The following is a 14,929-nucleotide window of genomic DNA, read 5'->3' on the forward strand; positions in this document are numbered from 1 at the left end:
GAATGTTGAGTTTTAAGCCAACTTTTTCACTCGCCTCTTTAACCTTCATCAAGAGGCTTTTTAGTTCCTCTTCACTTTCTGCCATAAGGGTGGTGTCATCTGCATATCTGAGGTTATTGATATTTCTCGCAGCAATCTTGATTCCAGCTTGTGCTTCTTCCAGTCCAGTGTTTCTCATGATGTACTCTGCATATAAGTTAAATAAGCAGGATGACAATATACAGCCTTGACGTACTTCTTTTCCTATTTGGAACCAGTCTGTTGTTCCATGTCCAGTTAGATTTTTTAAAAAAACCCTGTTTTCTCTGAGTTCTGAGGTCATGACTGATTTTTGTTTCTTTTCCACATCTGTCAGTATTCTCCAGGGTTTTTATGAGTGTTTATTACCTTCAGAACTGGGCAAAACACTATTAAATTATATTTTTAAATGGTATGTTCCTTATGTATTGCCCATCAATACACTTCTCATTTATTGAAACTTAGATAAATGTAGCCATTTAATTCCATCTGTGTTTCTACCTGTCCTTGTCCCCTGAAAGACCTCTGAACTCTTCTTCTGAGGTCCACACCAGCACCATTTCCTTGTCTGCTGCTCCTGGCTTGCCTGTGCTCCATCAACATGCTCACATTACATGTCTTTATAACAGAGCTTAACCTCTTGTAGCCTGATTGCCCGGAAACATCCTTACTAGGGTCAGATCCTTTTGTGGTGGAGCCTTTACATTATGTAACTTGCAGGAGATTTCCGATCAGCTGTGGCCTTAACCAAAGTGAAGACCATGTGAGAGCCACATGTGCTGATCATTCTTATAATCGCCCTTGTTTCTCATATTTGAGGATGAATTGGCAGAAACTGTTTATCCAGGGTGTCTTTAGCATTGCATTTTTCTTCATAGTCCAGCTGCTTCTAAAACTACGTGCCCCAGCCTCTTGAGCACTCATTACATTCTGAATACAAGCCATTTAGTCAAGTGGGAGGAAGTCCTCATTTTTACCATCCAACTTGGGAGATGTGGCCTGTCTTTGTGGGCCAGACTGGTATTATTACTCATATCTGCTTCTGCCTCTGTGTGGGAGGACTGCTGTATTCATCCTGCTAATTAGCTTTGCCTAATGAGCATGTAAACAGCAGATTTCCTTGTTAGGAAATAGCAGTACACTGATACCGCATCCTGTTACATTGGGATGCCTGCATGGGATTCTTTGGGTTGAGTGTTTATGACCACACTTGACAAATGGACCTCAGTTTCTCAACCTGTCATGCTGGGGAAATAGCGCTTTACAGAAAGAGTATTCTTTATAAAAATAAGATAAAATGTCTGTAAATCATTGAGTTGGCTGAAAAGCAGGATGCTATAAATAGTTGGTTGCTGATGTTGCTGTTGCTGGGCTGACATGTCTTTCCAAGGAGAGACCAGGAGCACATGGCTGTTTGGGTGAGGTCCGGTGGAGGGCTCCGTAATCATACAGCTGTTTACATTTTTTAAAAAAAGTGTGTTGAAATCGAAACAGCTACCTAGTGAACGATCCACACGTGAGGCAGTTTGATATTAGCAATGTTATTGGATGCAGGTAGCTGAGTAAGGCGCCCAGGAGTGTAAACAGCTTGCCAGAGGCCACCCAGCACATGTGTGGTTGAACCAGATTTAGAACTCAGTTCTGATTAGCTCCTGATTTCCAGTTTTATGTAGAAGCAAATCAGACTGCACCGCCACGGTGATTTCACTCAGTTCACTTTGTCAGAGGAAAGTACTCTCCCTACTTTGATCTGTCTGAATGTGTTATTTTTAGTTAATTAATCCCAAAACCAGATGAGGCAAGCTAGTAAGAGGTGTTCACTTATAGAGACTAAACTTGGCATTAGACCCTTGTATAGTGAATTTGAGGACTATACATCCTAGGGAAAAGAAAAATTCCAAGAGGAGAAAGGTTGGAACATGGAGCACCAAAGGTTGAAGACATAGAGATTATATAAGAGGGTCAGTAAGACATCACATGCCTGCTGTCAAGTACTTGGAATGTAGAGTGGGATCAAGAGAGGACTGTTGAGCATTCAGTACGTTGTGGCAAACCCAGGGTGTTCTGAGAGCCTGAGCAGTTTGGAACGTTGCCCAGCTTGGGCCAAAGCATGGAGAAATAAAACAGCAAGGTGAGTGTTAGCCGGGAACAACAAAATAAAGAGCTAGATGGGTCATGAAGGGCCATGAATGTCCTGTAAAGGAATGACAGTGCGTTCGTGCAACATGCATCTGTTTAGTGCTTTGTGTGTGTGTCAGGTAGTTCTCTAATGTACTTGGGATACATGAGTGAACAAAGTAAGTATTAATTCCTGCCCTTGAGCTTTCACTTTAATGAGGAGGGAGAAACACTAGATATTAAATAATTATTAAATTGAGTGGTACAATAGAGGATGGTAGATGTAAAAAGGATGCAGCCATGTGATCATGGTTAATGTAAGCAGTAGTGAGTCATGTTGATGGTATCTACTCTTCCTATGATATGATGAGAATAGCACCTTACCTCTCTGGTTTTTCTCCCCAAAACATACAACCATAATCTCATCACAAGAAAACCATCAACCAAACCTCAGTTGAAGGATAGCCGGTGAAATACCTGACCAGTACTCCTCGAAACTGTCAAAGTCATCAGAAACGAGTAAAGCCCGAGAAGCTGTTATAGCCAAGAGAAGGCTAAAGAGCCTTGATAACTAAATGCCATGTCTTATCCTGAGTAGGATCCTGGAACAGGAAAAAGGTATCAGGGAAAATTGAGGAAATCTGAACAAAGTGTGAACTTTAGTTAACAATGATATATTAATATTGGTTCATTAATTGTGATAAACATACCATATTAATGCAAGATGTTACATGGAGGAAATGGGGTGTGGGGTATACGCAAACTCATTGTACTGTTTTTGCAATAATTATGTAAATCTCAAAATGTTCTAAAATTTAAAATTACCAAAAAACTCCCATAGAGTAAAGAAGATCAGAAGTCCAGGGTAGAGATACATGTTGTAATTTAAAATAGGATGGTCAGGGCAGGCCTCATTGAGAAAGTGACATGAACAGTCACTTAAAAAGAGAGTTGACCATGTTGGTATGGGGCGGGGGCGAGGAACGGGTCAGCCAGTGCAAAGACCCTGAGAGGAGAAGATGTCTGCAAGTCAGAGAACCAGCAGGGAGGCCTGTGTGTGTGTGTGTGTGTGTGTGTGTGTGTGTGTGTTTTGAAGGGTCGGGGGCGGGGTTCAGAGACTATGACATTACAGAGGAAAGGCGATGGAAGCCATCAGCTGAGGACTTTTAGGCTGTTACCAGGAGATAGTGAAGGACAGGGAAGCCTGATGTGCTGCAGTCCATGGGTCACAAAGAGCTGGACGTGACTGAGCGACTGAACAACAGCAACATTCATATACTGTGTGCCAGGAACCATGCCATGGGTTGTCCTGTTTAATTCTCTCAGCTGTTGATATTTTAGGAGAGTTAAAGTTAAGTTTAAAGTTAATTTATGTTAACTTGCTGATTTTGCAAATGTGAAGATTGAGATTAGGAAGATGCGGTAATTTACCAGCGTCCCATTGCTGGTAACTGACGCAGCTGCAGCTCCTTTCTTCGTACTGAGACCCATAGTTGTCACTCCTGACTTCAGCCTCCTCTCCTCAAGGGGCTGGACTAGATCTTCTAGGCCAGGAATTAGATCTTCTGAACCACAGCCCACTAGAAAAGGTGGCCCTCTGCTTGTTTTTGTTTAAGTCATGGTTAAAAAAAAACAAACATGAAGTTTACCATTGTAATCATTTTAAGGTCAATAGTATTTATATTCGTATTGCTGTGAAACACATCTCCAGAACTTTTCATCTTGCAAATCTAAAACTCTACACCCATAAAACAACAACTCCCTTTTACCTCCTTCCCTAGCCCCTGGTAACCCCCATTCTACCTTTTAATTTCCATGAATATGATACACAGATGACACCACCCTTATGGCAGAAAGCTAAGAAGAACTAAAGAGCCTCTTGATGAAAGTGAAAGAGGAGAGTGAAAAAGTTGGCTTAAAACTCAACATTCAGAAAACTAAGATCATGGCATCTGGTCCCATCACTTCATGGCAAACAGATGGAAAAACAATGGAGACAGTGACAGAGTTTATTTTTTTAGGCTCCAAAATCACTGCAGATGGTGACTGCAGCCATGAAATTAAAAGATGCTTGCTCCTTGGAAGAAAAGCTATGACCAACCTAGACAGCATATTAAAAAGCAGAGACATTACTTTGCCAACAAAGGTCTGCCTAATCAAACTATGGTTTTTCCAGTAGTCATGTATAGATGTGAAAGTTGGACCATAAAGAAAGCTGAAAAATTGATGCTTTTGACTGTAGTGTTGGAGAAGACTCTTGAGAGTCCAATGGACTGCAAGGACATCAAACGAGTCAATTCTAAATGAAATCAATCCTGAATATTCATTGGAAGGACTGGTGCTGAAGCTGAAACTCCAATACTTTGGCTACCTGATGTGAAAAATCGACTCACTAGAAAAGACCCTGATGCTGGGAAAGATTGAAGGTAGGAGGAGAAAGGGACAACAGAGGATGAGATGGTTGGATGGCATCACCGACTTGATGGACATGAATTTGAGCAAGTTCCGGGAGTTGGTGTAGGACAGGGAAGCCTGGCGTGCTGCAGTCCATGTGGTTACAAAGAGTCGGACATGACTGAGTGACTGAATAACAACAGCAAAGACATTGAAGGCATTTAGAACAGTGTCTAAATAGTAAGTGCTCCACTAGAATATGGGACCTCCCTGGTGGCTTAGGCAGTAAAGAATTCACCTGCAATGTGGGAGACCTGGATTTGATCCCTGAGTCAGGAAGATCCCCTGGAAAAGGAATGGTAACTCATTCCAGTATTCTTGCCTGGGAATTCCCAGGGACATAGTAGCCTAGTGGGCTACTGTCCATGGGGTCACAAAGAGTCAGACACAACTGAGTGAGTAACACTTTGATTCACTTTGACCACTGGAATAAAAGCTCCATAAGGACAGGATTTATGTCTGTCTTGTTCACTGTTGTATCACCAGTGCCTAGAACACAGTAGTTGCTTCAGTAAGTGTTTATGGAATGAATAAATCACTGTAGCTCTCAAATTCTTTTTAGCTATTTAATTTATACTGTGCAGATGCAGGCAAAAAGCTGTATCTCTCATGTTAATTCATTTATTACACTAAAGGGTAACTTTTTTGGCAGTTGTTAAAGCAGTACCTCTATTATTTATTGCTAGAGATAATCATTATGTGATGAGAGGGCTGTCAGTGAGAGGGACAGGAAAGAGACTGGGACTTGAGAGGATGGTCACATCCTAGTCCCTGTGATGGCCACCAGCTGTGGCTTCTTGCCTTCACAGAGGAGAGAATTCAAGAGAGAGCCATAGAAAAGTGAAAGAGGGTTTATTCCGGGAGATAACATACTCTGTAGACAGAGTGTGAATCATCTCAGAAGTCAAGAGAGGCACCAGGATATGGAGTTGTCAGTTTTTATAGGGATGGGAAGTTTCATAGGCTATTGAGTAGGAGGAGTGTTCCAGCTATTTTGGGGAAGGGGTGGGAACTTCGGGGACTGGGCCACTGTCCACTTTTTGACCTTCATGGTTGGCCTTGGAACTGTCATGGTGCTTGTAGGGGTGTCATTTAGCATGCTGATATGTTACAAATGAGAGCTTCTCAGGTGGCACAGTGGTAGAGAATCTGCCTGCCAATGCAGGAGATGCAGGTTCAATCCCTGGGTCAGGAAATTCCCCTGGAGGGTTTAATGGCAACACACTCTAGTATTCATGCCTGGAAAATCCCATGGACAGAGGAGCCTGGCGGGCTATAGTCCATGGGGTCACAAGGAGTTGGACATGACTGAGCACACGCCTTTGTTGTCATCGTCACCATGTTACAGTGAGTGTATACTGAAGCTCAAGGTCTAGTGGAAGTTGACAAGGTCTGCCATCTTGGCCCTAATTGGTTCCACTCAGCGTGTCATGTTCTCAGGCTGTGTCATTCTTTTAAAGGCTGTGCCCTCCTCCTTTCCTGTCTGAGTACTGACAAAAGCAAAAGAGGAAAGGAAAACAATGTCATGATTCTAAAGTTAGCCATTCAAAAATTATTTTATTTATTTATTATTATTTAATTGTTTAAAAGGGCTTCCCTTATAGCTCAGTTGGTAAAGAATCTGCCTGCAATGCAAGAGATCCCAGTTTGATTCCTGAGCCAGGAAGATCTGCTAGAGAAGGGATAGGCTACTCACTCCAGTATTCTTGGGCTTCCCTTATGGCTCAGCTGGTAAAGAATCCTCCTGCAATGTGGGAGACCTGGGTTTGATCCCTGGGTTGGCAAGATCCCATGGAGAAGGGAAAGGCTACCCACTCCAGTATTCTGGCCTGGAGAATTCAGGGTGTCAACGAGTTGGACACAACTGGTTCTAATCAGTGTGTCATGTCCTGAGGCTATGTCATTCTTCAAATGTTGTGCCATGCTCCTTTCCTGTCATTCATTTATTCAACAAATACTTTGTTGAACCTCAATTTTGTTTAGGGGGCCCATAGGTGAACAAAATCACTGTCTGAGTGGGTATTGACATCGAAACTAGTAATTATGAATGTCGTGTGTATAACTTACAGAAATGCTGGTGCTCTTCTGAACCAAGGCCCTTGTATCCTTAAACAAGGACATTTAACCTAGTCTGGGACACCAAAGAATGCTTCCCTAAGGAAGTGATGAGTCCTGATGATTGTTTGTAGTGTGGCAAAATACTCTGAAATTTAGTGTCTTAAAACAACTTATTTTCTCTCATGGGTCTGGGATAACTAGACTCAGCTGGAAAATTCTCTCTTGGGATCATGATACTTTCTGGGGCTAGAGTCATCACAGAGCTCAATTAGGCTGCCATTCAAGACAGCTTCTTCCCTCATGTGTCTGGTGCCTCTGTGCTCTAACACTTGACCTCTCCCTCCAGCAGAGTAGCCTGGACTTTCTGTCTAATTGGCTTAGAACTCCAAGAAATAGGAAGAGGAAGCTGCCAGGCCCATTCAAGGCTGCACCTCCAATGGGCTCAGTATCATTTCTGCCACATACTAGTGATCAAAACATCACAAGCCTTGCCCACATTCTCAGGAGAGGAAATGTAAACACTCTCTCTGATGAGGAAGTAGCAAGTTCTTGTACAGAAAAGCACGTGGGATAGGAACTATTGTTGTGGCCCTCTTTAGAGAGTGCGGGTTTGTCACTTGGTGTTAGGTTGGACCCTCAAAGATGATTAGGCATTGATGTGATGGGTGGAAGAGTCCAGGAGGGCATAACTCCTCTGGCAATGGGATCAGCCCCAGTGCAGGCCTGGAGATCCAAAAGGTAAACCTTGGAGGAGGAACTGAAAGGCTTATGTGACTAAGTGGAGGAATGAGGAGAGGAAGAGTGGCCTGGAAATCCTGGGGTACACGGTGAAGAGTACGATTAATGCACGTTTACATCAGAAAACAAAGAAAATAGCTGTGTAGGTTCCGGACAGAAGCAGTGGAAAGCACCAAAAATGAAATTCCTAGAATAGGAAGAACAGATTAGTTCCAAGGACTTGGGTTGGAGTAGGGGTGGGTCAGGGAATCTTACCCCAAATTACATAGCTAGAGTGAGACAGAATTAGGATTCGGAGCTAGATCTGACTCTAGATCTGCTAGCTTGCTTGCTATACTCCACTATATTGCTCACCCCACTGCCTATGAAAAGTCATTTTATATAATGAACTTGAAAATCCCTTGCTAACCAAAAGGTGATTTACTCTTCCTAATTTCTTCCGAGCTATCCTGGCAAATACCATCTAAGTTTTCTAGGCTCAACTCGAAGGGCACGTCCTTAATCTCGCCCTCGCCCTTGCTGTCAAGTGACCCCCTCCCTCCTTCCCCCACCAAATCTGTTTCCATTCTCTATCAAGGAAGTGTTTTGGACTTATTTTCTTAGGCTCATCATGATAGACCATGAGTCTAGGGCCAGAGTGTATTTGATTCATCTTTCCATCGTCAGCATCTTTTATCTGTCGTGACCTTAATGAATCATGAATGGATGGTAGATGAGTGGTTTCTAGAATCCCTGGGTAAACAGCACTGAAGTGGTTCTCAAGTTGAGTTGTTACTGCCCTTAATGAGGGATTAAATGAGGCATTGCATTCAAAGTATCCTTGGGACCTCTTACTCTCTCTGGACCTCTGTGTCCCTTTCTGTGGAAGATTGGGGTTGCAAGGATGATCTCAAAGGCCCCTACCTTGTCTACAAGTTTACAAATTTAGAGTGCATTGGGATGAAGTGTTCCGCAAACCAGTGGTGCTGGCCAACCGTGGTTATATGTTCCAGAAAAGCATCTACTTCTGCTTTATTGACTATGCCAAAGCCTTTGACTGTGTGGATCACAATAAACTGTGGAAAATTCTTCAAGAGATGGGAATACCAGACCACCTGACCTGCCTCTTGAGAAATCTTTATGCAGGTCAGGAAGCAACAGTTAGAACTGGACATGGAACAACAGACTGGTTCCAAATAGGAAAAGGAGTTGTCAAGGCTGTATTGTCACCCTGTTTATTTAACTTCTATGCAGAGTACATCATGAGAAAGGCAGGGCTGGATGAAGCACAAGCTGGAATCAAGATTGCCAGAAGAAATATCAATAACCTCAGATATGCAGATGACACCGCTCTTATGGCAGAAAGTGAAGAACTAAAGAGCCTCTTGATGAAAGTGAAAGAGGAGAGTGAAAAAGTTGGCTTAAAGCTCAACATTCAGAAAACTAAGATCATGGCATCTGGTCCTATCACTTCATGGCAAATAGATGGGGAAGCAGTGGAAACAGTGTCAGACTTTATTTTTTGGGGCTCCAAAGTCACTGCAGATGGTGACTGCAGCCATGAAATTAAAAGACACTTACTCTTTGAAAGGAAAGTTATGACCAACCTAGACAGCATATTAAAAGCAGAGACATTACTTTGCCAACAAAGGTCCAGTCTAGTCAAGGCTATGATTTTTCTAGTAGTTATGTATGGATGTGAGAGTTGGACTATAAAGAAAGCTGAGTACTGAAGAATTGATGCTTTTGAACTGTGGTGTTGGAGAAGACTCTTGAGAGTCCCTTGGACTGCAAGGAGATCCAACCCATCCATCCTAAAGGAGATCAGTCCTGGGTGTTCATTGGAAGGACTGATGTTGAAGCTGAAACTCCAATACTTTGGCCACCTGATGCGAAGAGCTGACTCATTTGAAAAGACTCTGATGCTGGGAAAGATCGAAGGTGGGAGGAGAAGGGGATGACAGAGGATGAGATGGTTGGATGGCATCACCAACTCAATGGACTTGAGTTTGGGTAGGCTCCGGGAGTTGGTGATGGACAGGGAGGCCTAGTGTGCTGTGGTCCATGGGGTCGCAAAGAGTCGGACACTACTGAGCGACTAAACTGAACTGAACTGAACTGAACCAGCTTGCAAATACCAAAGCAGGGAACACACGAGTATATTTCTAGACATTTTGATTTTTTTTTTAAAAAGTCAATTTGAAGGTATTTATACTTTCTAGTATGTATAAAGAGTGAATTTTAAGCACTGGGTAAGGAAAGGAAAATTCAAAATAGAATCTTAAGTGAATAGCTTTGTGCTCTGCACCTTAGTGTCTCTTCTCTAAAGTGGGAAACGTACTTTATGATGTTCATTTAGAATTTTAGTCAATAAAGAACTAAAATTTTTAAGATTTACTTTATATTTTTTTCTTAGCCTCTGGTGTACAAGATGAAATTGAAAATTACAAGTTCCAAAATTACAGCAGTAGTAAAACTCTGCTATAAAATTCAGGAGACTCAGGCTTAGCATAGACACAGCAAATAAAACCCTGTTTGCAACTAGAAAAATGTTATAACTGATTTTCAGTCAATTCCTTGCCAACATAATAAAAATCAAAATCTAAAAAGTAGATAAATTCACAGTCATTATCAGTTTTAGGAGAGGTTATCCACCAAATTCCTATAACCTTGATACATTTAAAATAAAAGGCTGTATATACTAGCTTAACACATTAAGCAATATAGATTAGTGCTGTTGATGTAAATACAATGATTTCATGGCCTAAGTGCTAAAAATGATTTTATTGTACCACAGAAATTGTGCAGTTTTAGAGAAAAAAGCACATTTATGTACCTTTATAACAGCTTGCAAAGGTGTTGCTAATTGCCTGGTTTATCTACTTGTAAGTAGTTAAGGAAATGCAGAAGGCAATGGCACCCCACTCCGGTACTCTTGCCTGGAAAATCCCATGGACAGAGGAGCCTGGGTAGGCTGCAGTCCGTGGGGTCGCTAGGAGTCGGACACGACTAAGCGACTTCACTTTCACTTTTCACTTTCATGCATTGGAGAAGGAAATGGCACCCTACTCCAGTGTTCTTGCGTGGAGAATCCCAGGGATGGGGAAGCCTGGTGGGCTGCTGTCTATGGGGTCGCACAGAGTTGGACACGACTGAAGTGACTTAGCAGCAGCAGCAGCAGTTAAGGAAAACAGAGCTTACCTAGTTGTTTTGTTTGTTCATTTTTTGATAAAGATACAAAGGTGTATGTTGAGCATGTGAAATGTGGCTAGTGTGACTGAAGAACTTTATTTGATTTTTAATAAAGTTAAATTTAAATAGCCATGTATGGCTAGTGTCCTCCATATTGGACAGCATTACTGTTCTCATTTGGCCTGGCTTCGAGGATCTAGGTATCTCAGACAGTGAGGTAGTATTAGGATTCTTTCTGCCCAGCCCCAAGGCTGAACCTACATATAGTGAAAGTGAAGTCGCTCAGTCGTGTCCAACTCTTTGTGACCCCGTGGGCTGTAGCCCACCAGGCTTCTCCATCCATGGAATTTTCCAGGCATGAGTACTGGAGTGGGTTGCCATTTCCTTCTCCAGGGGATCTTCCCGACCCAGGGATTGAACCCAGGTCTCCTGCATTGCGGGCAGATGCTTTACCATCTGAGCCACCAGGGAATCTCCTGAACCTACACATAGGCAATCCTCAAAGCCTCGGGGAGTTTCAACACTGAAACCTTTTTGCAAGCTGACTGGAAAAATTGTTCAGAGTCATCTTCAGGCATTACGTCATCCAAACGTAGGAAGCATAGCACAGTGACATTCAGAGAAAGAAGGGCCATTCGTCTTCTCTGCTTCCCCTTTGCACCTTTGAGCTGATCAAACCATCATTGCTTTCAAAGTTTGTGAAAAGACTCATGCAATTATGACTTTCAGACTGATTATGATAAAGGTCCAGTCACAGAATTCCTAGTCTCTTTTGCTTACTATTTTAGGTCAGTATCAACAGAGATTTGCCAGGGCAGTCTTTTCACACCTGCTATAAAAGGCTTCTCTGTGTGAGTAAAAGCTCTTGACTTTAATTCTGCTCATCAGGAGTCCCACGCTGCTCTGTGTAAGTTTTAACACAAAGTAGAGATGTGTACTTGTACTCTTTAACAGTAGAACTTCTGGATGTTGTCCACGTTTGGGCATGACTGTCATGGAAGAGATGTCTAGATGAAGATATAACTGGGCAGATTTGTATGTGTAGAATACAATGAACCATGTGCCAATGTTGTTCTGTTTATTTTCTTTCAGGAAATCAAAGATGGCCGTGACGTTGCTTTGACAAACACTTCCTGTTGTCTTGACAGTGGTCTCCCTGAAGAGTATTCTCAAAGGAATATTTGTCTCCCAGTATCTTTGTTGATGACTGTTATCATCTAGAAAATGCTTTTCATGTTTGGGAAATCAGCCACCCTTGTGCTTGACCTGCTCCGGGCAGCTGAATGAAAGTTCCTTCCAGTTGCTTCCAGAACTCTGTTGCCCAAAACGCTTCTCCTCGTTGGGTGAATGTTCATGAAGCCCTTTCCTGAACCAGTGTAGGAGGCTTTGGCCCCTTGGAGCCTATGACATGGAAGCTTTGGAAGTGGATGATATTAGCCCAGCCTTGGAAGTGACTGAGGATTTCTTTAATACTTTTGACAATAAGCTCGAAAAGGCTGTGCAGCAAGCGGAGGTTTATGGGATCCAAGAAGTCCCTGAACTGGTGGGGCGGGAGGTCCTCGGTAACATAGACAATGGTGCTATCAGAAATGTCACCTCCCTGGGCCAGGGTGGCGTGATCTGGGACCATTGTAAGACCAGACTCTTAGACACCAAAGTTCCAAATGTCTTCCCTGCCAAAGAACAGTTTATGGTCCAGAAGGGAACGACCCCAGATAATCTGTCCTGGATGGAACAAAAGGAAGCATCCACCTTTAATTTTTTCAACATCTGTCAGCGTCGGAGAGACAGGCCTCGTTCTGTGAATGACTTATTGGATGAGACCTCTACTTTTAAGCCTGGGCATGCTCGATCAAGGTCAGATATTACCCAGGTGGACTGGAGGGTGGTCCTTAAAACCATGCCTCTGCAGCAAGAAGTATCTCTTCAGGGTCCTCACTTTGCCAGGCCTTCTTTGCTGTTGTCCTCATCAAACAAGGTAGAAGATGCTCAAGGAAATACAGGTATGTCTTCATAGCTGACTGCTATTGAACAGTGGTTGATTTTGCTTTGTCTCTCTTGCATCTACCTCATGAAGTCTGCCTCTCCACTGTCCATGTCTGTCTTTGCCTACTTAAGCCCCTTCTTCCATTTACTTCCACACTTACCTTATCTGAAGTCTTCAGTCTTATTATTGTCCTAGGAGGTACTGAGGGAAAGGATAACTGTGGTTAATTCTCTTTCCTAATCTTGTTTGTTAGAATATTTCCGTAACTAAGGCAGTACTTTCCTTTGACATTCCATGATACCACTTATTCACATCAATAGATGTTTATCAGGTCATAAGCATCAGTCTTGTGCTATGAAGGCTTGTATGAAGTATGAAGACACAGTCCCTGCCCTAAGAACTTCTCCTTAGGCTGAGGGGATCAGACACTCCCAAAGACTCAGAAAGACACCCAGTGGTGAGAGAAAGTGGTGAGAGAAAGGAGATGCTCAACTGAAACACCTGGACAGGAACTTTTGTTTTACTTTATATTGTTGGGATTTTTTTTTAAAGAATGGGTGACACTGATTGTAAGAAGATAGAGGGAGGAGAGGACGCTTTGGGCTGGACTTGTCAGAAAAGGATAGTGAGACATCGTGGAACTTGAGCTGGACTTTGAAGGACACTATGTTGCAGAAAGAGAGTTGCAGTGGGAAGACACTCGGTCAGGATTATGGTGTGGTCAGAGGGACAGACAGAGGAGAGCGGGCTGACCCTCAAGGAGACCAAAGGATCTCATGATGATCGTGGGAGGAACAGTGTGAAAAGGTTGCTTAGGACCTCATGGTGTAGGCCCCAAGTTTCTTTTTCTCTTGTTTTATATGCATGCACACGTCCACATGGGTACGTACTCATGTACGTATGAACATGTGAACTTCCTCTTCTGTGAGACACGACAAACCATCTCTCTGTTTCTCTCAGTGTTTTTCTTGATGATAACCTCATTTATACAGGCTTTATACATGTATACATTTATACGGTAATCATTTATTACTAATGATTCTTCAACTACCTTGCATAACCTCTTAATTTGGATGCATGAGTGCATGCTAGGTTGCTTCAGTTGTGTCCTACTCTTTGTGACCCCATGGGCTGTAGCCCTCCAGGATCCCCTGTCCATGGGATTCTCCAGGCAAGAATATTGGAACAAGTTGCCCTGCCCTCCTCCAGGGGAGCTTCCTGACCCAGGGACGAAACCCACATCTCTTATGTTTCCTGCATTGGCTATGGGTTCTTTACCGCTAGCACCACCTTGGAAGCCCTAGTTTAGATGGCTTCTGCTCGGTTAACTGGGGAGACTTTTTTTTGCACTTTGTTTCTGTTTTAGCATTACGCGTATTTATTTATCTAAGAATGAGAGTTTTTCCTTAGGCTCACGTACAAGTGGCTTCCCAGGTGGCTCAGTGGTAAAGAATCCACCTTCCAATGCAGAAGATGCGGGGTCTAGCCCTGGTTCAGGAAGATCCCCTGGAGGAGGAAATGGCAACCCACTTCAGTAGTGTTGCCTGGAAAATTCCACGGATGGAAGAGCCTCGAGGGCTGCAGTCTATGGGGTCACAAAGGAGTTGGACATGACTGAGGACTGAATACACACCCATGCTGTAAACAATTGTACTCATTGACTAGTAAGCAAGCTCAGTTCTTGTTTAGTTTCTCGGAGTGCATGTAGATCTTTAAAAAATCTCTAAACCCCTGTAACCATTCTAAATCCCTGGCATAACCCAAGTTAGGACGTCGTATCTACAGTTTTATTTTTCCTTTCTCGTCTAGATTGTAAATGCAAAAACTGGCCTTCCTCACGTTCTCTAAAGGAACCTAAAGAGAGAACCTTCCTTAGCTGCTCCCTTGAGGATATGATGGACCATGATCTTTACTTTTTAATTCTCAGTTTTAAAAAATTTGGGTATTATGTTGAAATAAAAGAACTGAATGGTATTTCAAAAAGCAAACTGTAACAAATGGCCTTTGCAGGTACTGATGTTATCTCTCCTGGCCAGCTTTTGGGTATCCACGGAATACACATTCTGTCAGGAATTAATAAAGTTGGGAAATGACCTGCCAGGTTTCTGGCATCTTTTCTGTCTGGGACACTGTGGAGAACAGGAGATATAAATCTTGTCTGTGTTGCTCACTCGGTTGAGGGCAGGGGTAAGCAGGGCCCACTGGCTGCCCATTCTTGGGCTGGTGGGGAGGGTGTGTGGAGAAGAGTTAGATTCGTGGCTGGTCACCGACTCTGCCAGCTGTAATTCTCACTGCATTTGGGAGTGGATGGGGGGTGTGTCAGCACCCAGGTACATCCTTGTCAAAATCAGCCAAGATCTTTGAGTGAACTTCGCTTTAAAATCT

At 43.0% G+C, this 14,929-nt stretch overlaps 1 protein-coding gene across 4 annotated transcripts in view; it reads left to right on the forward strand.

Annotated features, from left to right (window-relative positions):
• The window catches only part of PLEKHM3 (pleckstrin homology domain containing M3), a 223,389-nt gene that overhangs the window by 17,821 nt on the left and 190,639 nt on the right, over positions 1–14,929 (forward strand). For 3 of the 4 annotated variants that reach the window (XR_015143057.1, XM_086343271.1, XM_086343283.1), the window contains exon 2: positions 11,650–12,560. Coding sequence is in view for 3 of the 4 variants with exons in the window: in XM_086343271.1 (XP_086199397.1) it covers positions 11,966–12,560 (595 nt within the window). In the remaining variant the exon portion in view is untranslated. Of the gene's footprint in view, positions 1–1,273; positions 2,150–11,649; positions 12,561–14,929 lie in introns of those variants that run through there. The other variant, XM_086343275.1, reaches the window with a different exon arrangement.

The sequence above is a fragment of the Bos grunniens genome, chromosome 2 (assembly GCF_055505025.1).
Source record: "Bos grunniens cultivar Pamir isolate PY7600 chromosome 2, Bosgru_T2T1.0, whole genome shotgun sequence".
NCBI classification, from domain to species: domain Eukaryota; kingdom Metazoa; phylum Chordata; class Mammalia; order Artiodactyla; family Bovidae; genus Bos; species Bos grunniens.